Genomic DNA, 26,998 nt, shown 5'->3' with positions numbered 1-26,998 from the left:
TTCAGCATCTCAACTTTACTGGCATAATAAAATACTGGCATAAACAATTGGTCACTGACGAAACCTACAATGAAATGGGTTCTGTTTCTATCCAAAATCTGGGTTCATATTTTAGTCAGTGATTGAAATAAAGACTTGTGCCTTGTACCTATCCAAAATCGGCCCTCCAGACACTCAAAGGCGACACAAGATCCCAGCCAGGTAGGTGGGGTTTGGTGTTGACAGGGTAGTGAATGCAATGTTCATTTGAGCAGACTTAATCCAGCACTTGCAAATGGTCTCTTCAAGCGCCGCAGGGTCCACCTCTTCATAATGCCGGCACCCACTTATTGGTGAGGTTGTAGATGAAGGATTGCTTCTGCGGCAAGGGTATGTTGTATGCTCCTAGAATGAGAAGTCAGAAAAAAAGCTTTCAGGATGGGTTCCGAGGATCAGAAAGTGGGCTTGGCAACTTTGGGTTGCAAAAACCTTACTGGGCTGGTTCCCACAGCCAACAGCTGGGTAGGAGGAGCCAGGCTCTGGGCCCTGTGCATGCTCCTGAGAAATGGTCAGCATCATCGAGGTAGGAGTGGGGAAAGCAAGAGTATGCTAGCCATGGAAGCTATTCACATGTACAGGCAAAACCAGGCTAAGGAAGAACAGGGTAGGAGAAGCCTCCTACCCTGATGCGGGAGCTCTGCACACTCCCGTTTTCGGATTGGAGGCTCCTTCCGTGCTTGTGTGCTAGGCAGCAGCTGGGTTGGAGGGCTCCCTCCGACCCAGCTGCTGAATGAGGCTGGAAGAAAAGCCCTCTGACCCAGCAGCAGCTTAGGACACGGGCATGGAAGGAGTCTCCAGCCGGCAAACGGGAGCATGCAGAGCTTCCACATTAGGGTAGGAGGCTTCTCCTACCTTGTTCCTGGTTGTGGGAACTGCCCCAGCAATTCCTCCTGATCTCTCTGCTGTCCTCTTGGTTGGCGATGAGGACGACAGGTGGGGGAAACACGGTTGCAGGCTGACTGCCGGGAAAGAGCTGGCAAGCTGCACGGCTGAATAACTGAGGGAAATCACCCTGCCTCTTTCGACAGCTGGAAATCAATTTGCATGGAGTTCCGATCATTGTTGTGGGATGGGAAGGAAAGAACTGCATTCCTTACCCTGCTCACCACACCACCCCTATCCCTTGGAGTCCCCCACCCTCTGTGCCTGTCACTTGATCTCCAGTCTTGGCTTTCTCTTCAGCTATGGGCATTGCACAAGGCTGAGGAGCCTCCCCTGGTCCCGAGACAGGCTCCATCTTCTTATTCCTGACGTTGCAAATGTCGAGCGTGGTCCCTCAGTTTAAAGCATTGCCACTTTCCCCAAAGTACCATAATTGTGAGCCGGTGTGGTGTAGTGCTTAGGCCGGGGTTCTGCAGCTGGGGTCCTCAAAGGTTGTTAGAATACAACTCCTATCATCCCCATTCGCAATGCTGGTGCTGGCTGGGAGCTTTTTTATGCAAAGTGGGCTACAACTGGGCTATCGTCAGGAGAGCTGGAGAGGAGGGCAGGGCTTGTGGTAGCAAGCATGAATTATCCCCTCTACTAAGCAGGGTCCACCCTGATTTGCATTTGAATGGGAGACAACATGTGTGAGCACTGTAAGATATTCCCCTTAGGGGATGCTCTGGGAAGAGCATCTAGGTTCCAAGTTCCCTCCATGGCAGCATCTCCAAGATAGGGCTGAGAGAGACTCCTGCCTGAAGTTTGAAGAAGCCACTGCCAGTCTGGGTAATAATAATAATAATAATAATAATAATAATAATAATAATAATAATAATTCGATTTCTATACCGCCCTTCCAAAAATGGCTCAGGGCAGTTTACAAAGAGAAATAACAAATAAGATGGCTCCCTGTCCCCAAAGGGCTCACATTCTAAAAAGAAACATAAGACACACACCAGCAACAGTTACTGGAAGTACTGTGCTGGGGGTGGATAGGGCCAGTTACTCTCCCCCTGCTAAATAAAGAGAATCACCACGGTAAAAGGTGCCTCTTTGCCCAGTTAGCAGTAGACATACATACATACATAAGCCTTTATTACAGTCAGAGACCAGCATAAAATTACACATTACATGAAGGTAATATTGGGTAGGCAATACTGAGCTAGATAGACCCATGGTCTGACTCAGTATATGGCAGCTTCCTATGTTCTTACGTCCTTCCAAAATGAATGCAGTTCCCCACTCAACTGGAGCTGAGCGCCTGCGATTTACCCTGACTAGACTGGGGTGTAAGGGTTCCGTTATCATTTGGATGCAGAAGGGCCTCTATTCTTTTTTTAAAAAGCTGCCACTTGCCTTTATAGCCCCTGTGGACAGGGCAGGTTAGAAATATTTTGAATATTTTTAAAATATTAAAATATTTAATATTTTAAAGATGAATAAAATATGAATAAAATAAAATATGGATAAATATTCATATATAATAAAATATGAATAAATAAAATAAATAATAAACAATAATTTATTATTATTATAAAATACATAAAATAAAATACGAATACAGCCCTGCGTGGCTGTCGGAAAGCAAAGCCGTGTATGAAAGTCACTTCCCAGCTGGGCAAGGCCACGCTTCCATGGCCTCAGAACCAGCACGTCTCCTCTTCCTTCCCGCCCTCCTGACCTCATCAAAAGACTTTCTGAAAGATGCCACCCATTTGAAAGGAACATGCTGTCGTGGCAACGCAAGCTGTTGAAGGACGGTTTCCCAAATATGGTTCCTATAAACTGCCGTAACCTGTTTGTTTGTCAAAGGCCCTCACACCTAGCGACACACAAATGGAAACTGCCAAGCAAGCTTTACTGTAAAAATTAACTCTTTAAATAGTCGGCCCGGTGGGATGAACCTAATGCAATTTGGAGTCGAGAGGTAGGAGTTCTGTTCCCAGGGGACTCTTACAGAGAAAGGTGCCCACAACCATTCTTGAAGGAGAGCAGCATTGAATTCCAGTGCCTGCTTCTGAGTTTTCCAAGTTTTTCATTTCAGCTAGGACAGGTGTTCTTAGCATAGGCACATTGGAAGCTGCCTTATACGGAGTCAGACCATTTCCCCATCGAGCTCAGTATTGTCAACTCTGACTGGCAACGGCTTCTCCAAGGCTGCAGGAAGGAGTCCCTCTCAGTCCTAGCTAGAGATGCCGCCAGGGAGGGAACTTGGAATCTCCTGCATGCAAGCAAGCAGGTGCTCTTCCCACAGCGGCCCCATCCCCTCAGGGGAATATCTTGCAGAGCTCACAGGTGGTCTCCCATTCACATGCAAACCAGGGCGACCCCTGCCTAGCAAAGGGGGCAACTCCTGCTTGCTGCCACAAGACTCGCTCTCCTCCCAACTTCTTGATGGTTCCATTTCCTGGAGCTTCTCCCTCCGCCTCACTCAGGGGCAAGGGGCCAGCATCGCCCTGCGCCACACTCCTGCTGGGGGCCAGGCCCCTCTCAAAATCAACCCCTGGGGCGAACCTACCCCGGGCAACCATGTGCAGTGAACATGGGTTGCCCAAGGGGACCAGGAGATTCTCGTGCTGCCCGCCTCCTCAGCCGCACGCCAGCCCACCCGCTGCCGCCCTCTGCCCTTGTCATCCCCAGCAAAAAGCTGGCACTGGGCAGTGGAGTCATTAGCCTGTGTGCCAGCTCTTTGCTGGAGGGAGGGAGACAAGTGGGGTGGCGGGGGCTAGAGGTGGCAGGAGCAGGAGCCGCCCAAAACTCTGGCCGTGCTGCCTCACTCGCTCTGAAAGTGGTGTGGGGTGTGGGGAGGAGGGGAGGTTGCCAGCAGCCCCGCCTCCTTTCCTCATGCTTCCTGCGGATCTTGCAAGCAGTGTGAGGAGAGGCGCTCCTTGCAAAGCTCGCAAGGCTCAGATCGGTCCCCAAGAGTCGCTCTGATGGCATCTCGCCACTGGTGCCTCAATACTCTGCCGCTCATCAATGACCGCCCTTGTGTAGTTTTATACACCTCTATCATGTCCCCGCCATATCCGCCTGCTTTCTAAACTAAGACAGCCCAAAACGCTGTAGCCTATATCCTGGCCTGTGGACGTAATGGGTCAACCGAAGCCCATCCCGAATGGCCCTGTCGTCTAGAACAGGGAGTCTCAACGTTTGGTCTCCAGATGTTATTCAACTTCAACTCCCATAATCCTCTGCTCCAGTGGCCTTGGGTTGGGGATTCTGGGAGTCCAATAACATCTGGGGACCCAACGTTGAGAATCCCTCTTCTAGAATACAAAGTCTGGACTCTTAAAGTGGAGCATTATTTATGTTGTGTTAAATCATGCCTACAGACATGAGCTGAGGTGGGAAGGGAGGGAGGGAGGGCGGGAGGGAGGGAGACATCATCATTATCATCACCACCACTGCCGCCCCTACCATTATCTTACCTGGGCCAGGTATTCCTTGCTGGAATTTATTGCTTGTCCATCGGCCAGTGTTGGAGACAAATACAGCACTGGAGATGTAATGTTTGCGGGGACCGTCGTAATCTACGATTTCATACTGGCCAGGCCCCGGGGAAGGGGGACTTGGAGGACGAGGGACAGGTGGGGCCGAGAAGTTCAAGATGCTTTTTCGCCTGTGAGAAGCAAATGGAAACACTGGTCAAACCCTGGTGCAGCAACATTGGCAGCAGGCCATGTGTGTGTGTGTGTGTGTGTGTGTGTGTGTGTGTGTGTGTGTGTGCAACAAATATTACAAATATGCCAGATATTTATATACCGCTTTTCAACAAAAGTTCCCAAAGTGGTTTACATAGAAATACATAAATAAATAAAATGGCTTCCTGTTCCCAAAGGGCTCACAATCTAAAAATGAAACATAAGACAGACACCAGCAACAGACACTGGAGGGATACTGTGCTGGGGCTGGATAGGGCCAGTTGCTCTCCCACTGCTCAATAAAGAGAACCACCACTTTTAAAAGGTGCCTCTTTGCTCAGTTAGCAGGGAACTCCATATATCTGCCTGCCTGCCTGCCTGCCTGCTTGACTCCCTGGCTCCCACTTGCCCACGGACTCACCAGCTCCCTGCCCATAACAGTCTAATGACATCACCACCCATTGCATGATGCTGGGTGGTGACATTATTCACCCATAAAGGGAAGCAAGCCAGTGATGAGGAGTCTGCAGCTGAGTAGGGCCATGGAGGGAGAGAGAAGTGTGGGTGGCGGAAGAGGCAGGTAGTGCACAGCCCCTGATGCCCTGGCCACACTGGGTGGCCCATGCCCTCTTCACAAGGCCGCCCAATAGTACATACGCCCTTGATCCAAACTGGCTTTGGCTTGAACCGGAAAATGGACAGTGTCAATGTGAGCTATGGCCATGACTCAGTGTAGAGCTAGGTAAATTGTGCCCATTAGACTTGCCCAGGTAGAACTGCATCACGTTTGGGTGGGGGGGATGTTGGTCTCGTGGGAGCAAGCATGAATTGTCCCCTTTGCTAAGCAGGGTCTGCCATGGTTTGCATTTGCATGGGGGACTACATGTGAGCATGGTTATATATTCCCCTAAGGGATGGGGCCACTCTGGGAAGAACATCCAAGTTCTCTCCCTGGCATATCCAAGACAGGGTGGAGAGAGACTCCTGCCTGGAGAAGCCACTGCCGGTCTGTGTAGACAATACTGAGCGAGATCGAACGAGGGTCTGATTTGGTATAAAGCAGCTTCCTATGTTCCTATGTTCCAAGCTGGGGTATGTATGGTGAGCAACTATATTGGTAAAGGCAGCCACATTTGTATCCCATGAGAATATCCCAGGATTCCTTGCTTTTGGCTGGAAGGTGCCCTACCTTCGGGCATGCCTTTCTATGCTCTCTTCCGCACAATGCATTGTGAGCCAAGACACCCCTGCTGGGTGCCCTCGCACCTGCCGGAGAACCCTGCAGAGGATCCTGGGGTTGGTTGCAGGACACTGGAAGGGGCTCTCTGAAACCAAGGGCCAGCTGCTCAGCTGGAACCAACTGGCGTGAACTCTGCCAAAGCTGCTGGCTCTGCACCAGTCATCGCTGTGGCCCTGGAGGCATTAATCACCTTGACATAAATGGGAGCTTGGACTGGCCTCCAAACACTGATAGTTCTGGTATTTTCTGCCCGCGTAGATGGATGTACTCTGCCCGTCAGGTTTGATTTACATCTTCCCTTGTCAGGTCGTTTATTGCACACTCCCCAGCGCCAGCTGTCCCTCCCTCTTCCTCCACAAAGCCTGTATTAAAGAGGCCTGAGATGTAGTAAAGATACCCCTGACCGTGTGCAGAGAGTGCCAGGCTCGCACAGGGGGAGGGGGGAGTGCGCGGGCAAGAATTTAGGGGCAAGATCTTAATCTTATCTCAAGCAAACCGTTGCTGTTTATGGGGTGGCCGCCATTAAAAATAACTTGGTTGAGTAACTGGCTGATAGTTAGGTTTATTGCACCTTGGCAGGGGAGGGGTGTGAGTGTGGGGAGAAGGGCTCTGTATGAAGTGGAAAGTGGGGCTCCCCACAAAAGGCTGAGATCCATATATTACACCAGGGGTTCCCAACCTGTGGCCCTCCAGATGTTGCTGGGCTACAGTTCCCACCGTCCCCAGCCATGATGCCCAAAGGCTGGGGATTCTGGGAGTTGCAGTCAACAACATCTGGAAATCCCTGTTAGAGGAAACACTGCTGGGGGTGATGGGAGTTGTAGTTCAACAACATCTAGAGGGCCAAGTTTGCCCAGCTCAGCCCTCAGGATTGATCCTTAGTCGTGGAATTCTGAAAACTCAAGTCCCCAGACATTGCTGGACAACAGCTCCCAGCATCCCCCACCACAATGGGCCAGAAAAGGAGTTGGCAACACTAGAGGCTCTTCCCACGACCAGGAGAAACCAGGTTAAGGGAGCCGAGCCCGGTTTCTTCTAGCCGTGTGCTGCAATGGGAGCTGTGCAGATCTCGGCAGCGAGCCTCCAAAAACGCCCCTCCCCTTAAACGAGGTTAGTGGAGCACGTGCTCCACTAACCCCGTTTACCTGATCGTGAGATGCCGCGGTGCGGCTCCGCACCATGGCGACTCATGAGGAGACCCCCGCCGGGAGGCTAAAACAAGCTTCCTGGCCTCGGGGGTCTCTCGCCCCTACCAGCTCCATGACGGTCTCGGTAATCACGGGGGCAGCTGACCAGGGACGGCTCCCTGCTTGTCTACGGGGAGAGCGGGCTTAGCCCGCAAACAAGCAGAGCCCAGTTAGGTTCTCCACACTGCTCTTGTGGAGAGCCTCTATGTCATATATCAATCAATCAATCTTTATTATGGTCTTAGACCCGCATAAAGTAAAAGGGTGATTACATAAAAGAACAGCTTTTAAAGGCCTGTAGATAAATGACCAAGTACAAGATACAAACCTATCCTAGGGCCAACATCAAAAGGAAAAGGAAAATTCAAAATAAAACAATGGTTATAAAGGAGTAAATATTAATAGCCTGTGGGTGTATACAGTACAGGCACAGACTAGAAAAATATAAATATATATAAAAGAATCAGGAATAGAAATAAAATTAATAGCATCATAAAAATGAGGTAAAAATGCATTATAAGGTCCTAGAAGAGGCCTTTTTAACTAAAAGGACTAAAAATACTAAAAATAGAACAAGTCCTATATTGTTTAAATTCTGGTCCAAACTCACAGGCCAGGGAACTTCCTCGGTGTGGTCACAGGGCCTTCGGGATGCTGATACGCGGCAGGCCCCGGGCTCAGGGTCTCCGCCTTGAAATCACGGTTCGTTTTGGATTTGAAAGAGGACACCAGGACTGTAGCCGACTGCCGGATGAGGGAATCGTTGATTTGGTAATGACCTAAATTTAAAAAAGAAAGCGGAAAGGTGGAAACGATGGCTGACATTCAGACTAACGATGCACTTGCACAAACGTGTCGCTCTTCTAGAGCAGGCCCTGTCCAGCTGTTTTTGGACCACAACTCACATAATTCCCAGCCACAGTGGCCAATAGTCAGGGCTGGCCTAGAGTTTGCATTCCAGCAGTGGCATAGCCACCACTGGACAAGGAAGGGGGACAAATGTCCCTGATCCACCGGGATTGGAGGCAGACGTGGTTCTCCTCGCCCCTCCCCTAGACCACCCTACTGTCCTCTTACAACCAGCCAGCAAACCAAACACTCACTGTCTCAGACCATGAGGCATGCCCCCTCACCGGTGTTCCCTCTAATAGGGATTCCCAGATGTTGTTGACTACAAATGCCATCATCCCCAGCCAAAGGCCACTGAAGCTGGGGATGCTGGGAGTTGTAGTCAACATCTGGGAACCTGTTAGAGGGAACACTGCCCCTCACCTGCTTCCATTCAGTGATTCATTCTCCTCTGCTTCCTCCTCTGCTGCCACCTTGTCAGTGAAGGGATCTGGCAGGGATAGCAGCGCGGCGCCCCTTAAAACCCAGGGCTCTAGACCAGGGATTCTCAACGCTGGGTCCCCAGATGTTTTTGGACTTCAACTCCCATAATTCCCAATCAAAGGCCACTGGGGCTGGGAATTATGGGAGTTGAAGTCCAATAACATCTGGGGACCCAACGTTGAGAATCCCTGCTCTAGACAACCGCCTAGGTAGTCGATATAGACTATATCTAGACCCAGCTTGCAATTAGGCTTGTAATTCATAATCCACCAATGTTGAATTAAGGATTTGTGACAGCAGCAAAATGTTTCCATTCGGCAAGTCGCATTCGGAACGTAAACAGCAGGAATAGTCTTGCAGCAACAAACAACCCGAAACAACAGCAACTTTTTCACACCGGATGTACGACGTTCTTGCTCCATATCGCAGCACTTAAAGTCGCAACAAGGCATTGGAAATGTGAACGGCACCCTGCTGTCCCTGTAAGGACTGCGGTGTCACGGCGGAGGAAGTGGGGAAGCCCATTTCCAAGATACGTCCTGACCCCATTGCAGGGTCTAGTCTGGAAAGCGCCCTGGTAGAGAAAGCATTTGCAAACTGAAAGAAAAGAGAAAAGGTTCTTTTGTAAAAACAAAGCGTGGTGATGGCTTACATGGAGAAGGCGCCCGCTGCTTGCCACCGAGTGCCAATTCCCGTCTGGTTTTGGAGGAAAACACTGACTTGGCACCAACACGGTAGTTGTGCTTGCTGAAATCCGTAGAGACCTGGGAAGGAAAACAAGAGGTTGCAGCTAACTGATTTTGGCTCGTATGAATCACAAATAGGATGTCAAGTCAGCCTGTTTTGAACGTAAAGGCACTGGCTATGCAGTCACCACGTCTGAATGATCGCAGCATGTGGGCCAAGCATGGCCTGTGAATTGTGTGTGAATGCTGTTACTCTAAACTTGTGTCATAACTAGGTTCTACTGCAGGCCACTGACTATTGGCCACTGTGGCCAGGAATGATGGGAGTTGTAGTCCATCAACAGTTGGGAGGCTGAAGTTGTGCACCCCTAGCCTACTGGGTAACTGTCCAGCCCTTCTTAAATGCCCCTTGAGCCTAATTCGGTGAAGATTTTTCTGGTAGAACCCATTTTAAAATCAGGTCTTAAAACCAACTGATCTAATATCTTCTGTGAGTGCAGCATTTGGTAAGCGGAACAAAATCTGGCATTTTAAGAATCTGAGATTTTTATGTTTCTAAAAGAACTGTCTAGTCCTTATGATTGCACTGGTGGGGCGAATGTGTGGAGTTGATGCCTCGTAAACTGGGGGGGTCAGAAGAATTTCCATTCGTGAGGAGATGAGACATTATTGCAGATATAACTATCCTTCCCCAAGATTACCAGATGCAGAATAACTTATACAAAATAAACAAGTATATACAAATGTGCTTTGTTTGCATAATGGATATGAGTCAGGTTTTGTTTTTTCTGGGTGCAAGACACACACACACACACCATCCCCAATATTGCACAGCCCTGCACGACAAAGAGTGCAGACAGGTAGTTAAGGTATGCTGAGGGGTCACTAATCCATACCAAGTGGACATATCCTTGTGAAGGGAAAAACCTGCAGGTTAGGAACATAGGACTCTTCCTTCCACTGAGTCAGACCATTGGTCCATCTAGCATAATATTGTCTACACTGACTGGCAGCAGCTCTCCAAAGTTTCAGGAGTCTGTCCCAGTCCTACCTGGAGATGCTCGGGGCTGAACCTGGAGCCTTCTGCATGCAAACCAGATACCCTCAAACCCATTAATCAGGGGTTCTCAAGCTTGGGCCCCTAGACGCTGTTGGACTACAACTTCTATCATCCCCAGCCACAACCCGAAGGGGAGCCAAGCTCGCGAGAACCCAAAAATGTTTCAAACAGCAATGCATCATCTGCATGAACCACAGACAGGTCTAGCAAGCCAATGATGACGTTGGCACATGAGAACCACCTATCAAGGTTCTGAAGTCTCTCCAGCGTTGTAGTGTGTCCGTGGCACTGGCCAGAGCCTAGAGAGATCGCCCAGGAAGCTCTGGTGTGTCCTCGATACATTTGAGATTTCTGAAAGTCCAGTCTGGTCCAAAATAGATCTGGGAGTCCTCCTCAGCCCCACCACACCTTCCATCCACATCTAAGATGCTCAGATTCCATCCTCTACAAGGAGGCTCATGGTGATGTTGGGAGTCACGATACACACCCCTCTGCCGCTGGGCCTGTGGGTCCAGGAGAAGCCTTCTTTTAGCATCCCTGCGCTGAAGGCTTCTTCTGCAGCAAATCAGGCACAGAGGGGGAGAGGGGAGTGATTTTCAGGTCTCTCTCCTCTCTCCAGAAGCCCCTTAAACTTATATAGATCTGTTCCTGCAGCCCCTCCCTCTGGGTCCGGTCTGCTGCAGAAAGAAGCTTTCAGAGCAGGGACACAGAAGGCTTCTTGCAGAGCTGTCTCCTTTGGGTGACGGGCGGCTTCATGTCATGTAGCCCAATCTTTGCTTCAGTATTCTTCCTCTCCTTTTTGCAAATGGTGATTTTAATTCACACTTATTTTTCACCTTGAGGCAGGGGCATGATGGCGGGGTGGGGGGGCATGGGCCCCCAATGAATTGCTCTGAGCCCTGAATCTGATCAGCCACCTCCCTCCTCCACAACCTCTTCTGGAAAGGAAGCACAGCAGTGAAGGCACAGGCCAGGGGAGGGAGTTACTGGCCTCACCTGGGAACTTTCCAGATTAGCTGCTCAACAGCAGCAAAATGCTCCTGTTCAGGCAAATCACATTCATTCATTCAATTTCGATTCGAAACGTAAACAGCAGGGGGAGCAGTCTTGCGGAAACTCACATCCCGAAAAAGCAGCAACTTTTTAACGCCAGATACACGACGTCATAGCACTATATCGCAGCAATTCAATTCAAAACAAGGCATCAGAAATGTGAACAGCACCCTGCTGTCAGCGGAGGAACTGCTTTGTCACAACACAGGAAGTGTGGAAGCATCCTTCCGAGATCCGCTGTGACCACCCTATTGCAGGGTGTAATCTGGGAAGCATCCTGGCTCTCTGCTGCTTCCACCTTCACCGGTGCTGTATTATATTATTAGAGACTTTTAAAAAATATGTGTAATTGTTCTCGGTGTGTGTGGGGGGGGGAGGGTTTATGATTTCTTAAAAGTGGGGCTGAGGGCCCGGGCGAAGATCTTTTAAATATCTAGCAACATCCCTGCTTTGAGGCCTGATCCAGTAACCCTAAAGCAGATCACTTGGAAGTTTTTCACACAGGGTTTTTAAAGTCCTTCAACTCGCATCGCCTTCAAAATAGAGGGTGTGCGTTCACATATTGGCCAGATTTACCCCAAAGTCCCTGTGAGTTATCGGGGAGCAGCTCACACACAATTTGGGTTTTTCACAGCATGAAAGAGCGTAGAGTGTATCCCGATATATATCCAGGGTTTTAAAAATCCACTCTTTGTGTCAGGTTTTGGGGACAACTTTGAGTTCTCAGTAAAGCCTCCCAGTAAACCCGCAGTAAAGCTTGCTGTGTGTAAAAGTCCCTGTTGCTTTGGGGTGTTTTTGTTTTTAATTGTGAGCTCTCCCTGAGCACAGGCTGCAGACTTGGGCTCTGCATTTCTGCCCAATCTGTCTCCCTTGCCTATGGCCATAAATTATCCAGCCCATCTGCCATTTAAATGGATTGTTTCCTGTTTAGCTCCTCCCAAGATTACACATGATCCCTTAGAGTAAATCATGGGTTCCAAAGTTCTTCCCAGAAGAAATTCTATTTATAATATTAAATGCAACCTAATATTTTTATTAGGGTGTGAATGACAGACAGTAATAATGACCTGCAATGACTTCTGGGCGGGGCGGGGGGGGGGAGTTTGGTTCAGTGTTACTCCTTTGACTTCAGCAAAATGTTTATTTTAAGTTTTATATTTACATCCTGCTCTTCCTCTGAGGAGCCCAGAGAAGCATACATGGTTTTACTTATCCTCACAATGACCCAGGCGGGTTAGGTGGAGAGAGAAGGGACTGGTCCAGAGTCACCCAGTGAGTTTCCCAAATTCAATTTTTATTAATTTTTAACAATAATAACCATTAACAATCATAATAAACACAAATGGACTTCCCGCACACCTCCCTTCATGAAATAACAACAGAGTCACCCAGTGAGTTTCGTGACTGAATGGCGATTTGAACTTGAGTCCCCCAAGTCCCAGTCCAGCACTCTAACCACTACACCATGCTGGCTTTCCTGGGAAGAAGTGATTGATATGAGGAGGATAACCCTGTAAAAAGGCCTCTCTGGGGATGACTTGGCTGTACTTTATGCTCAGAGCCAGATCAACTTAAGGAATCTTTAAGGAAAGCGGCCACGAAGGAATCTTTGCCCAGGATGGTGATGTGCTGTGTATGTGGATGCAAAGGGGAGGATTGTTAGTTTCTTTAAGGACATAGGAACATAGGAAGCTGCCATATACTGAGTCAGACCATTGGTCTATCTAGCTCAGTATTGCCTTCACAGACTGGCAGCGGCTTCTCCAAGGTTGCAGGCAGGAATCTCTCTCAGCCCTTTCTTGGAGAAGCCAGGAAGGGAACTTGGAACCTTCTGCTCTTCCCAGAGCGGCTCCATCCCCTAAAGGGAATATCTTACAGTGCTCACATGTGGTCTCCCATTCAAATGCAACCAGGACCGACCCTGCTTAGCTAAGGGGACAAGTCATGCTTACTACCACAAGACTAGCCCTCCTCTCCTAAGAACAGCCTTGCTGGATCAGCCCCGCCTGCCCCCCCTCCCAAGGCTTATCTCGTCCAGCATCCTGTTTCCCACAGTGACCTACCAGATGCCTCTGGGAAGCCCACAGGCGAGAGATGAGGGCAGGCCCTCTCTCCGACTGCTACTCTCCTGCAACTGGTATTTAGAGGCATCTTGCCTCGGAGGCACCTTGCCTCAGAGTGTTCCATCCAGATCTTTCCTCCCCCAAGCAATGGTTACCAAACCTTCTTTTAGAAACACTTTCTGTGTTGACTTGTCTACCAGGGCATCTACCGCCCTGGAATCCCTGGATATTGCAGAAGATTCTAGAACAGGGCTGGGGGTGCTGGGAGTTGTAGTCCAACCACATCTGAGGACCCAAAGCTGGAGTAGAGAGAATGGACAGAGAGATATTATTCTCCTTCTCTTCTAGGGCAAGCACTCCGTACGTGTCGGTGACGTCATTACATCGTGTTAGCCGTCGAGGGGCAAATGTAGCCAGCTGGCGTTGGCAGTTAGTGGAGAGGAGAGGCAGGAGAGCAAATGGGGCAGGCAAGGGGGTGACTGGGGCAAGAAATATGTGGGGTGGGAATATGTTAACTTGCCTGTTGAAATGTTTCTGCCAATGCATATTTCCATAAATATACCAGTTTTATATTTTTGCATTCTTGTGAGTTCAGTTGCTGTGTTGTGTGTGTGTGTGTGTGTGTGTAGATGATGCTTAACTTGCAGCGAGATGGGGGGGAGGGGGGGCTCCGAAGGCCTTTAGGTCCAGGCTCTAAATTACTTAGGTGTACTTCTGTGACTGTGCCATGGTAGAGGTCTATAACATTATGCATGGAGTAGAGAGAGTGGACAGAGAGATATTATTCTCCTTCTCTTGCAACATTTGAACCAGGGGTCATCCCATGAAACTGATTGCCAGGAAATTTAGAATTGACAAAAGGCAGCACTTCACACAGTGCATATCTAATCTACGGAACACTCTGCCACAAGATGTGGTGATGGCCACCAGTCTGGACGGCTTTAAGAAGGAGAGAAACAGCAGGAGAGAGGACATGCCCTCACCTCTTTCCTGTGGGCGGCTCAGAGGCATTTGGTGGGCCACTGTCTGAAACAGGATGCTGGACTAGAGAGGCCTTGGGCCTGATCCAGCAGGGCTGTTCTTATGTTCTTATGAACCCAGCCCTTAGCAGTGCCTCCCTGGGAAAAGCTTGGGAACCCCAGGGATGCTGTTTTTTATATGGAAGAAAGACAAAATCCTTCCCCTGCTAACTTGGCAAAAAGGCACCCTTTAATGTGGTGATTCTCTTTATTGAGCAGGGGGAGAGTAACTGGCCGTATCCACCCCCCGCATAGTACCTCCAGTGACTGTTGCTGGTGTCTATCTCATGTTTCTTTTAGATTGTGAGCCCTTTGGAGACAGGGAAATAAGATGGATCCCTGTCTCCAAAGGGCTCACAATCTAAAAGAAACATGAGATAGACACCAGCAACAGTCACTGGAGGTACTATGCGGGGGGTGGATACGGCCAGTTACTCTCCCCCTGCTCAATAAAGAGAATCACCACATTAAAGGGTGCCTCTTTGCCAAGTTAGTTGGCTCAGGGTTAGGCTCAGGGTTAGTTGGCTCAGGGTTAGTTGGCTCAGGGCTCTTTGGTTAGTTGCCAAAAATGGCTCAGGGCGGTTTACACAGAGAAATAACAAATAAATATTTGTTATTTCTCTGTGTAAACCACCCTGAGCCATTTTTGGAAGGGCGGTATAGAAATCAACTAACTAAACTAATAAATTTAAGTAATGGAGCACACATCTCCAAGAGAGATGCAACATTAAACTATAGCATATCACAATTTCAAACAACTTGAAGATTGTTTTCCTTCCCATTAGAACTGTGGGCAAACTTTTAGTCATGGTATGATAAAAACCTGGAAAGGACAGCAAGGGCAGGATACAAATGCTTTGGCAGGCAGCATTTAAATGACAAGTATTTAAACTACTTTTAACGTCATTTAATGGTAATTACAACAAGGTTTTGAAAAGTAGTCCAAACTTGCTAAACTACTTCTGTTGATAGTTAAAAACCATAATTTAACTCCTTGCAGTCATAATTTCTTCATTACTTTGGGAATGAACTTCACATGTGTCTTTTTTTCCCTTGGGAGTTCAGCTTGTACAGAACAATTTGCACAAGTTACCTGAGTAGACGGTAAATGTCTACATTCCCTGAACTCCAGTAAACTGTTTGACCTACTTAATAACAATAAAAAATAATTTTCAGCAGGAGGAGGTGGAATTCTAATTTTTTAAAAAAATTAGTGGAAATTATATAACTACTTCCAAGTTTCAATTACTCTTACTGAAATGCAGTTAACTAGTGGTTCAAACTACTTTTTGGGTAGCAACTATCGATAAAACTACATTAGCTGCACTCACACAATCATGAGGATCCTGGTTTAAAAGTTGATTAGGATTGGTGAGCCCAGAGAGCTGACTGTGTAAATACAGCATTTCAGGGCTCTTATTAGAGCCATAGCTAGATGTTTAGTGCAGTCACATGCCTATTTTTTATATTTTAAATCATTTTATGTTAGTAATGTATTTTAGCATCTTATATATTTCTTATTGTATATTTTAAATCATCTTATGATAGTCTTAGAATGTAAAATCTATTGCTACTTAGGTTTTTAAATGTACTTTATGCTGGTCTGTGACCGTAATAAAGATTGATTGATTGATTGATATGATATGATGCTTTTCAGCACCTTCTTATATCGCTGCTGCCCGATATAGGAGTTTCCCGTAGTCTGGGAAACATACCAGCAGGGATTTGAACCAGCAACCTCTGGCTTGCCTGTCAAGGCATTTCCTCACTGCGCCATTAGGTGGCTACATCCAGTTAGTACATATTTTTAATTTCCTTTCGGGTTTATTCACAATACAATAAAGACACATTTAGGAACAATGATAATAGCAAAAATAAGTGAAATCTAAAAGTCAGCAAGCATCCCATTGATCATACTATGGCTGACATCCAGACTGTATGTTCACATGTCACGTTGAACCAGCAGTTCAGTCAAGCGGCTACAAACCCAAGCATATGTGAAAGCCCTGCTTCTGGTCTCAAGAAGAATATGCCGAGATTGGGTGATACTCACCTATTGAGTATCAATTGCCGAGATTGGGTGAACTCACCAATTTGGCACAATCTACCCTGTGGTACAGAACCTGACATCTGTCCCTCACTTCAAATCTGTTACAGATGTCAGGTTCCATAGTACAAGCAGGGTAGAATATGCCAGGTCATAACCCCTGCTAACTAAGCAAAGAGGTACCTTTTCAAGTGGTGATTCTCTTGTCTTTAACAGGGGAGAGCAACTGGCTCTATCCATCCCCTGCACAGCGTCCCTCCCGTTGCTGTGGCTAGTGTCTACCTTACATTTTCTTTTAGATTCTGAGTCCTTTTGAGACAAGGAACCATATTATTTGTTATTTATTTTTCAATGTAAACTACTTGGAAAACATTTTTTGGGAACTGGTATATAAATATTTGTTTGCATACCACTAGAGATTGCTGGGTTTGTATATCATGCCCAGTCTTGGCATATCCTTTCTGAGAGCAGAAGTAGGGTTCACACGTGCGCACGGGGCTCTGATGATGCAGCTGATCAGCCGGTTTGACATGACGTGTGAACCCAGCCATTTTTACTCAACAATCCTACTCAGGAGTGACTCTAAAGGACCACGTTATTTCAACAGCACTTCCATTGAGTAATTTAATCAAGATAGCCCGATTCAGACATTATGCTGTACAAGTGTACAGATGACTGTACACTCATACACATGTTTGTGTGAATGACTATAACTCTGTTCATTTTAAAAGTGAATACAGGCCCTTCAAATGCATGGTACAGATAGGAAGTGTACTTCTGAACCTGCGTTCAACATAACATGTGAATTATTGTACCTGTGTACAGATCTGTACCTGGGTACACTGTACACTCGTTGTACACATGTTGAACATAACGTGTGAATGGGCCTGATGTTGCCCTTGTTTTTAAACACATTTCCAGTAGTGAGAAAACAGTTATGGATTTTAGTGGCTACTGATGCCAGTTCTATAACTGGGCTTATCTATATATACTGGTTATCTGATTAACTTATCTGAGTTAAAGCATTTTCCATTGTGTAGAGTCAAATATACCATGGTCTGAATGAATGAATGAATGAATGAATGAATGAATGAATGGATTTCAATGGAAAAAAGTATGCGAGGGGACATAACCAATGGGAGAAGAGTCATTGCAAGTGGATCATGAGATCCCTTCCTGGAACTTTCCTATCCCACTTCTTGCAAACATTTTAACTATATGAGTTTTTATCTCTCTGCTAGTACCTCTCCTCTCCCTGCTTCCTTCAGACAATCTTACTTACATCATATTGGTTGGGGGCTGGGGTTGATCTTTTGGAGATTTTCCTAGCAATTGGTAACTGGAACATACTGGAATATCCCAAACTAAAGTCTTGCTTGGACTGCAAAGTCGGTGGGAGGTTGTAGGCATTTGCGGCCGGATAGCTGGGGATTTTCTGACGAGCGATACGCAGGTCCTGGGAAGAAGAAGAAAACTGCCTTACGCTTGTTTATGCTGCCAGCTCACCTGAGAAAAAGAACCCTTCAACTCACACTGATATCTGATTTGCCTTCACGTTCATTCCCAAACACATTTACATTACATTGGATGCAAGTCTCATTAATTTCAAAAGAATTCGCTTCCAAGATGAAGCTTGAGGGTGGAATTCCAGTTTAATTACCCAAGGTTTCTGTTGGTGGCTGTTTAATTTTTATCTTTCCATCACCAGTCTATTCCTGACAATAGTAAACTCCCCATTATTATTACTGGAGCGCATAAGTAGTAGGAAAAGAAAACTGAGGTGTGAGCATTCAAAGCCTTCATCAGTGGAGGCTTCGGAGAAATTTCAAAGAACTAGCCTTTATTATTCTTTCCCTTGTTAATACATATGTATAAATAATTTTGCTTACCAAAGAAGGAAAAAAACAGGTTCCTTTCAGAGACTGGGAGACGCTGCTGAGAAGTGTAGATGGATGAGTGACATTATAGAATCCTGGTCCCGGATTTTCATTCTAGAAAGAAGAAAACACATAATCATAAGAAGGTGGAGTTTGCCATGGACGCTTCCTCTGTCAATGCTCAGGACATATCTGGAGCCATGACAGAAGATTGTAAAACCCAAGGAACTTTGGGTCCCCCAGATGGTGTTGGATGACAACTCCCATCATCCCTTGGGAATTGTAGACTAGCAACCTCTGGGGACCCAACCTGGATAACCCCTGTCACAAGCACATAAGAAAAGTTGCTGGATCATGCCAAAGGCAGGGTCAAGAGGCAGGGCCTTTTCAGTTGTGGCTCCTCAACTTTGGAATGCCCTCTCAGAAGAGCTTCACCATGCTCCCTCCATGTTTAAAAAAAACAATTAGAGACACATCTTTTTAGAGAGGCTTTTTAATGTTGCTTTATCTGTTGCTTATATCTGGAAGGTTTGGGGGGGTTGGAGGGGGGTGCTTTTTAGCTTTTTAAAAGTTCCAAATTAATAGTTATTAGTAAAAAGCTAAAAACTAAAAAACTAAAAACCTAAAAAACTTACCAGATATAAGCAACAGACAAAATGTTAAAAAGCCTTTCTAAAAAGACGAGGTGTAATTGAACATGTGACTTTTAAACGTGGTAAAAAGATGACTTGTAATTTTAAATGTGGTTTTAGCTTGGTATTTGTTTACTTTGTATGAATGTTTTCCTTTATATTGTATCTATTTTAGTAATGTTGGGAGCCTTCCTGCCTCATGCAGTGGCCAACCAGGTGCATCTGGGAAGCCCACAAGTGGGGGAAAGATGGGGAACACCCCCTTCCCCTTGGAGTCCCCTCGCACCTGGTGTTCAGGGGCATGCCCCTTCTGATCCTGATGGAAATATACAGCTATCCAGGCTAGTAGCCCGGGATAGCCCTATCCGCCATGAACTTATCTAATCCCTTTTAAAAACTATCTAGATTGGTGGCCATCACCACAGCCAGTGGCAGCCAGTTTTATAGTTTAACTACAAGTTGTGTAAATCAGTACTTTCTTTTGTTTGTCCTGAATCTCCCAGTGTTTTGCTTCAACGAATTACCCTAGTTTCAAATATTATGAGAGAAAGGAAAAACTTCTCTTTATGCACTTGATCCACACTGTATATAATTCTATGTGCCTCTATCACGTCCCACACACACACACTTTATCGGCCTCCTTTCTAAACTCAAAAGGCCCAAACACTGCATTCTTTCCTCATAGTTGCTTCAGCCCCCTGGTCATTTTGGTTGCCCATTTCTGTCCTAAGGAGTCCCCAAGCTACACTAGGCTAGTAAGCCATCAACAGTAAAACATGAGGAGCAGAGTTCCATCCACTCTATCATTCCATGAGAACTGGAAGAAGTCTTAGAAAAGGGGCACTCGACGTTCTGAAGAACACCTATGTTGCGATGTTGCTGAAGTGCAAACCTATTTGAATTTCATCAATTAATCGATTCGTCAGTTAAGAAGCACATGGTTAATGGGTTAAAATACTTTAATTGGCTGGCAGGCTAATAGGAAAGGCTATGCTTTAGTACCGGAGTTCCCAACCTGTGTCACTGGGACTTGTTGCTGGACTAGACTACAAGTCCCATCATTCCCAGCAGCAATAAATTGTAGCTGGGGATGATGGGAGTTGTAGTTCAGAGACATCTGGAGTACCACAGGTTGGGAATCCCTGCTTTAGTTGATTAATTAGTTAGGCCAGGGGTACTTGAAACCCCTGAGGGTATTTTGAAGCCTCAAATGGGGCACTCAGGGTACACAGAACCCTCCCGCCTTCTTGGTTCACTTGCACCCTGCGCTGTTAGCTCTTTCTCCAGAGAGGAGTGTCAGGCAGCATCCCTCCCTCCTCCTCTCCGCGATGTGATTGGCTGGCTATGTACCCAGGCTCAGCCCATCCTTCCCTCAGCCTGAATGACAGGCTTGGCAGCGAGAGAAATCCCGGTCAAGGGAGTGTCGGCTGAGCCTGAGCACCTAGCCAGCCAGTCATATGGAGAGGAGGAGGGAGAGGTGAGGTCAGGTCAGGGGCATGCTGTGGAGCCCTGGCCACGAGAGGAAGTGGGGGGTAAGCCCCAGTGTGGTGTCAAGGGTTACCGGGTTGGGTGGGGGCTTGCCTGATTCCAAGGCAGGTTCACTTAGCTTGTATTTTATTTCCCACCAACCTTGGTGAGATTTACTTCTGGGGGGTCACAATTCTTGGATGCCTCTATGGCTATGCTTCATACCTGAGCTGAAGCTTTGAGATAGAAAGGATACCCTTGTTTAAAAACTTTAAAACAGACTAATTAAAAACCTTCAGATTGGTTGAAAAAGTGCCACTAAACTAGTGGGCAGCTGGTGCCTTTTTAAAACATACACACACACACACACACACACACACACACACACACGTATGCTGTTACACCCAAGAACCTACAAAAGCCATTAGTGGTCAGCACTATCTTGGAAGGGATATTTCTTCTTCTCTCCCAAGAAGGTATCTAATCGAATCGAATCAAATCGAATCTTATCTTATCTGTCTATCTATCTATCTATCTATCTATCTATCTATCTATCTATCTATCTATCTATGCCTCTTCCAAGGCAATGCTGGCTTCAGCACAGAGCTGTATATCTTCTAAAACTAAGGAAGTATGCTTTTTTCCTTCCTTAGGAATCTGCTTTCCACCAAGTCAGAGCCTTGGTCCATCTCGCTCATTAATGTCTACACTAACTGGCAGCAGCTCTCCAAGGTAACAGGCAAGAAGCCCTATCTGGAGAAAACTGGGCCCCGGGTGGGAGTGAACCAGGGACCTTCTGCATGCAAGCACGCAAATGCTCTTCCAATGAGCTATGGCCCCATCCCCTATGGGAAATATCTTACAGCACTCATATACTGTCATCCATCCAAATGCAAACCAAGGCAAACCCCACTGAGCGAAGGGGAAAGGCCATGCTCATGACCACAAGACCAGCTCTTCTCCCTTAAAACTCATATGCAAATATATGCAGAGTTAATTGACTGATGGATCGAAATGCCTCCGATGCATTGTCTAGGATTTCTGTAACCAGGTGACAGGTCTGTTTAGGAATCCACTGCGCACTTAATCTCAGAATGAGAGCATTGTTTCCCCTCCATCCAATGTTGCAGGGTATGCATGACATGCGTGTGACCTTGTGGGTGGAGAGGCATACAATGGCATTATCGTGTTGGTTCAGGACTTACCCTCCCATTCTCTAAGCCTTTGAATGTCTCGCAGGGTTTTGTCAATTGTTACTGTACACTCAGCAAGCTCTTTTCTTGCTTGTTTCAAAACCAAAATAATCTGGTTTTAATGGAGAGTCTCAAGTTGCACCGCAAAATGGGTCGACCATTGAGGATTGGGTTTCTCTGGTGTCTGCGTGGCAGCTGATTGAGACTGGGGAGCTCAAATCCATCACGCGTCTAATCCCACCTATCCATTTGATTTGGCCCGAGTGATTTCAGCGTGTGGGCAGGGTATATTATTTCAATTTGCCACACCTCTCCCTGACTCGACGCTCCTTCCAGAACGACTTTTCTTTTCTTCCAAGTGAGTCCTGGGTGGGATGTCTATTTATAGCACAAAAGGAAGCAAAGCGCACAGGCTGCCCAGGACGCTGCGGCTGCACCACCTTCCATCCGCCGTGGACGGCAAAGGGGACTTACCTGGCGGCCGGGGGCGCAGCCCCTGGTAGGTCAGGAGTGGTGGTCTGCTATGGCCAAGGGGCCAAGTCAAGATGGGCAGCCCAAAAGCAGCTCAGGCACTACTTGGGCTGCCAGTTGCTCACACTGCGGACAGGACCAGAGGAGAGCTGGTCTGGTGGTAGCAAGCCTGACTTGCCCCCTTAGCTAAGCAGGGTCTGCCCTGGTTGAATATGAATGGGAGACTCGAAGCATTGTAAGACTCGAAGCACTGTGAGCACTGTAAGAGATTCCCCTCAGGGGATGAAGCCGCTCTGAGAAGAGCAGAAGGTTCCAAGTTCCCTCCCTGGCTTCTCCAAGATAGGACTGAGAGAGACTCCTGCCTGCAACCTTGGAGAAGCCACTGCCAGTCTGTGAAGACAATACTGAGCTAGATAGACCAATGGTCTGACTCGGTATATGGCAACTTCCTGTGTTCCTATGTTTCTAGTCAGCGTTGGCAGCAGGAGCGGATCAGGCAGTAGCGGATCATCCTAATCAGCCAGGGGGGCACCAAAGGAGGCACAGCGGCCCCGGCTTCCTGGCAGCAGCTTGAGTGGCTCCTCTCTATTCCGCCCCACACAAGAGCCCTGCTGCCTGCAGGCTGTCCATTCGTCAGGTAGATCTGCATGGATCTGCCCATCTCTACCTGATGAACCGTCAGCCTGCAGGTAGCACAGCTGCTGTCAGGAAGCAGAGGCCCCTGTGCCTCTTTGGCACCTCCTGGCTCATTAAGACGAGCTGCTCCTGCCTGAGCCTCACCAGCTGCCAACACTGACCTAGTTTGCAAAAGGCAACCCATCTCCTTTGCTAAGCAGGTTTCACCTAGGTTTACACATGAGCACTGTAAGATGTCCCCTGTAGGAGATGGGGCCATCGGAGAGTGGAAGAGCATCTGCTTTGCATGCAGAAGAACCCAGATTCAGTCCCTGGAGGCCTCTCCAGGTAGGATGGGAGAGACTCCAGCCTGTCACCTTGGAGCACTGCTGCCGGTCAGTGTATACAATACTGAGATAAACGGACCAATGTTCTGACTCAGTAGGAGGCAGCTTTTAATGTTCCTATGTTTACTACGCAGTGCCACAGATATTAAGCCTGTCTGGGGCTTCCTGGATGCGGCTGGCAGACCACTGTGGGAAACAGGATGACAATCTAGTTGGAATTATTTGGTCCGATCTCGCACAGTGCTTCTTATGTGGTACACGAACTACCTTCTCTTGCAAGTAGTGACAGTGGTACAGAGAAGTAGGCCTCTTCCAGCTGGCAATAACAGTGCCTTGAGCTTGTGGATGTGCTGGAGGCGAGAGCTTACTCCACATCCACACACTCTCATAGACTTTCATTGGCTTATTCCATCTTATTACTTTATCATTTTCTCTGTGTAAACTGCTTTGGGATTTTTTGTTGAAAAGCGGTATATAAATATTCGTCTGTTGTTTGTTTGTTCTAGCAGGATCTCACTCACCGGTCACATGGGCACCAAGGACCTTTGCACAATTTCCACAGCACCCCCTGCTGGTCAGCTCTTGCTTTCAGTGGTTAACCCACCCTTTTCCCCATTTGTCAGGAAAGTAGTATGGAAAAGTGGTGGGAAGTCACAGAAAGCAAGAGCTGACCAGCAGATGGCTCTGTGTAAACTGCAAGAGGTGCCTGCTGGCTATGTTGACCTACGCAGTAGATCCCGCTGGAAAAGCCGACAGAAGTCTACGAAAGTGTATGGATGTGGAGTAAGCTCTCACCTTCAACTTACTCACAAGCTCTTTTCAAAGCACTGTTTATTGTTGTCAAGAAGAGCCTGGAGATTCTTGGGTCCCACTATTAGAGTGCCTAGTTTGTAATATATTATATGGCCACTTTACCAGGTCCTGGATCGGTATTGTCCGTGACCAAAGACGTCTTTTTCCTAAACTTGCAATCACAATGAAAAACAAAAATGTGCCTCTGAGCATGTGCAGATTCACCACACTTATTATGTGCCAATCCACAACTTATTCACACTTATGTGCCAATCCACAACTATTGACAACACCAGCCAGCAACAAAGCCAGTGTGAGGTGATACTCTGGGCGCTGATACTACCCTGAATGCAGCCTGGACAGGAAGCACCAGGTGAGCACCAAATGTCATGCAACTCCACCAAATGTCATGCAACTGAGCACCAAATGTCATGCACCAAATGTCATGCAACTTAGAGTAATATGAAATTAGGTACTGATTTCAGGTTAGAATGGTCAGGTGCATTTTCAAGAGGGTAAAAGTCAGGAATCAACATAGCCACCCCTCCAGGCAGGGACAAACTAAAACAATGCCCTCAACTCTTGCCTGTGAGCTTCCCGGAGGCATCTGGTGGGCCACTGCATGAACCAGGATGCTGGACTAGATGGGCCTTGAGCTTGACCCAGCAGAGCTGTTCTTATGTTCTTATGGTGTAGTGGTCAGAGTGCTGGACTAGGACCAAGGAGACCCAAGTTCAAATCTCCATTCAGCCATGAAACTGACTCTGGGCCAGTCACTGATCTCTCAGCCTAAGCTACTCACAGAGTTCTTTTGAAGATAAACATTACTGTGTTTTTTCTGGGCGTCTTGGAGGAAGAGCGAGAAATAAATGTAAAAATAAAATAAACATGCTCTGAGGCTTAGTAAGGGCAGCTGGCCAGGCAGAGAAACACCACTGCATCTTCAGATTGGCTCTCTACTTGCAGTCTAGCATAATAAAAGTTCCCTGCTAACTGAGCAGAGAGGCACCTTTTGAAGTGGTGGTTCTTCTCTTTATTTAGCAGGGGGAGAGCAACTGGCCCTATCCATCCCCAGCAAAGCATCCCTCCAGTGGCTGTTGCTGGGGTCTATCTTATGTTTCTTTTTTAGATTGTGAGCCCTTTGGGGACAAGGAGCCATTTTACTTATTTATTTATATCTATGTAAACTGCTTTGAAAACCTTTTGTTGAAAAGTGATATATAAATATTTGTCCTATTCATATTTTTAGTAAAACACATTCAGCCTAAGCGGCTTATCTCTGCTGGACTGCCAGGGCCTTAACTGCAGGGTGTTTGGTCCCCTTAGGGATATTCCAAGGCCAGTCAGCAAATATTCATATTTCATTAAGAAAAAGTACATCTCTAGCACGTTTACTTACAGAGATTTAAAGAAAAACCTGCAGGCAATATTCTACCCAGTTCCTCAGTATAAGTGTACTTGGCACTAATGTTATGTTTAGTTTAGTTTAGTTTAGTTTAGTTTAAAGTAGACATTTTATTAAATAAGTGCAATTCATGAATGGCCTAATGCTATGCTTGTCTACTCATAAGCCAGCCCCAACTTGCTCAAGGGGGCTTACTCCTAGGTAAGCCTGCAGAGGATTGTGGCCTAAAGAAAACATCAGGTTGTACCCTAAACCAAGCACACAATGAAGACAGTGGATCCTGCAAGGAAAATTCCCTACCCCCTCCTCCCCACTACAGTCACATGTGCCCCCCCCCCAGCAAATCCACTCTTGGATGAATGAGGTGCAGGCAGAGGGGAGGGGGTACTAAAAATGCCCCCCACCCTTGCAGGAACAGAACTGGCTTTTGTTCATGCAAAGTCAGTTTAGGCTATAACCTGTAAGGCTAGTTGTTCACACAACCGCTGGGTGTTTTTCACACAGGGTTTTTAGCTCGCATCTCCTCTGGAATGGAGGTGTGTGTTCACATATCAGCCAGATTTACCCCAAAATTCCTGCAAGCGATCAGGGAGCACTTCACACCCAATTCGGGCTTTTCATTGCACATTAGAATGTAGTCTGATTTCTACCCGGGGTAAAAAAAAAATCCACTTTTTGCATCGCTTTTGAGGGGGCAACTTCAAACTCACTGTAACGCCTTGCAGTAAACTCTCGGTAAAGCCTGCTGTGTGAAAAACAACCTGGTGGAGTTGGAGCAGGAGATGTGCCAATGGCGAAACTACAATTGAGCAGATGTGTTCGGTGAACTTGGGCCACTGGGTCACTGGGAAGTTTTTCACACCCGGCTTTTAGTTTGCATCTCCTCTGGATGGAGGGCGTGCACATATGGGCTAAATTTACCCTGCAGTCCCTGCGAGCTATCGGGGAGCACTCCATATACGATTCGGGGTTTTCATGGAACTTTTTGTGTTGGGTTTTTGGGGCAGCTTTCAACTCATAGAAAACCTGCAGTGAAGCCTGCTGTCTGGAAAAGCTCCAGGGGCTGCTCCCCTGCTGCCTCTATCCCCCCACACCCCGACCCCTGATCATCTCCCACCTTCACTCCACTCCCAGGCTGCCACTGCTGTGACTCCTAAGCGTCCAGGCACTGTGGTGACTTGCTATCAGTCCGCCTGGCTACTGTGCGGTGTAAAGATGCCATGGCCCACCAATAGGCACTGGGTTGTGGCCGCGGTGTCTTGGTAAAGTGCCGTGGCCGGGCAAACTTTAGCGAGCCGCCACAGCTCCCGGAAGCTTAGGAGTTCCTGGGGGTGGAGGCGAGGTGGGGGATGAGCAGGGGTCTGTGGGGTTCGGGTTAGGAGCCGCTGCAGAGATGGAGGCGGCAGAGGAGGGGGAGGCAGCGGCCGGCAGGTGGGAAGAGACAGCAGGTGAGCTGCCATGGAGGGGGCTGGTTAAGTGGGGGCTGCGGGGCCTGGGGGCAGAGAAAGGCAGCAGGGGAGCAGGGGACATGGCTGCAGCGGCTGTGGCTGCCACCTGTGGGACGCAGGCTGCTGCCACCAATGTCGTGAGGCCCCCAAGAAGCACACCGCCTTGCAGGAGAGCAGGGGACACTCCCGATTTTCAGCCAGGGGCTTGCAAGCATGAAGGGAGGGGGGAGTGATGGGGTGCGAGCACGCCCTCCCCAGAGTCCGTCCCCAGCTGGTTCCCAGGCAGGAGGGCAAGCAGCACAACCCAGCCGCCACCTCACACATGATCACTGCCCCCTCTTCCCGCCTTGATGTCTGCCAACACAGGACTGAACGTCAGGAGTACCGTGCAGGCTCGGACTGCCCCACAGGGCAACAGGGCATATTCCCGGTGTGCCCCACATGTGGGGCACGCCTGCGC

At 47.7% G+C, this 26,998-nt stretch overlaps 1 protein-coding gene across 2 annotated transcripts in view; it reads right to left on the bottom strand.

Annotated features, from left to right (window-relative positions):
- Nucleotides 1-26,998, bottom strand: part of STPG1 (sperm tail PG-rich repeat containing 1) — a 42,271-nt gene continuing 15,273 nt past the window's right edge. For both annotated transcript variants that reach the window (XM_053266846.1, XM_053266847.1), the window contains exons 4-9: nt 18,181-18,282; nt 17,574-17,747; nt 9,016-9,127; nt 7,642-7,810; nt 4,392-4,582; nt 1-384 (exon numbers count right to left, since the gene is read on the bottom strand). In XM_053266846.1, coding sequence (XP_053122821.1) covers nt 308-384; nt 4,392-4,582; nt 7,642-7,810; nt 9,016-9,127; nt 17,574-17,747; nt 18,181-18,282 — 825 coding nt within the window. In that variant the 3' untranslated portion in view covers nt 1-307. The remainder of the gene's footprint in view (nt 385-4,391; nt 4,583-7,641; nt 7,811-9,015; nt 9,128-17,573; nt 17,748-18,180; nt 18,283-26,998) is intronic.

Source organism: Hemicordylus capensis, chromosome 7 (assembly GCF_027244095.1).
Source record: "Hemicordylus capensis ecotype Gifberg chromosome 7, rHemCap1.1.pri, whole genome shotgun sequence".
Taxonomy (NCBI): domain Eukaryota; kingdom Metazoa; phylum Chordata; class Lepidosauria; order Squamata; family Cordylidae; genus Hemicordylus; species Hemicordylus capensis.
This window is presented reverse-complemented; position numbering and strand designations above follow the sequence as displayed.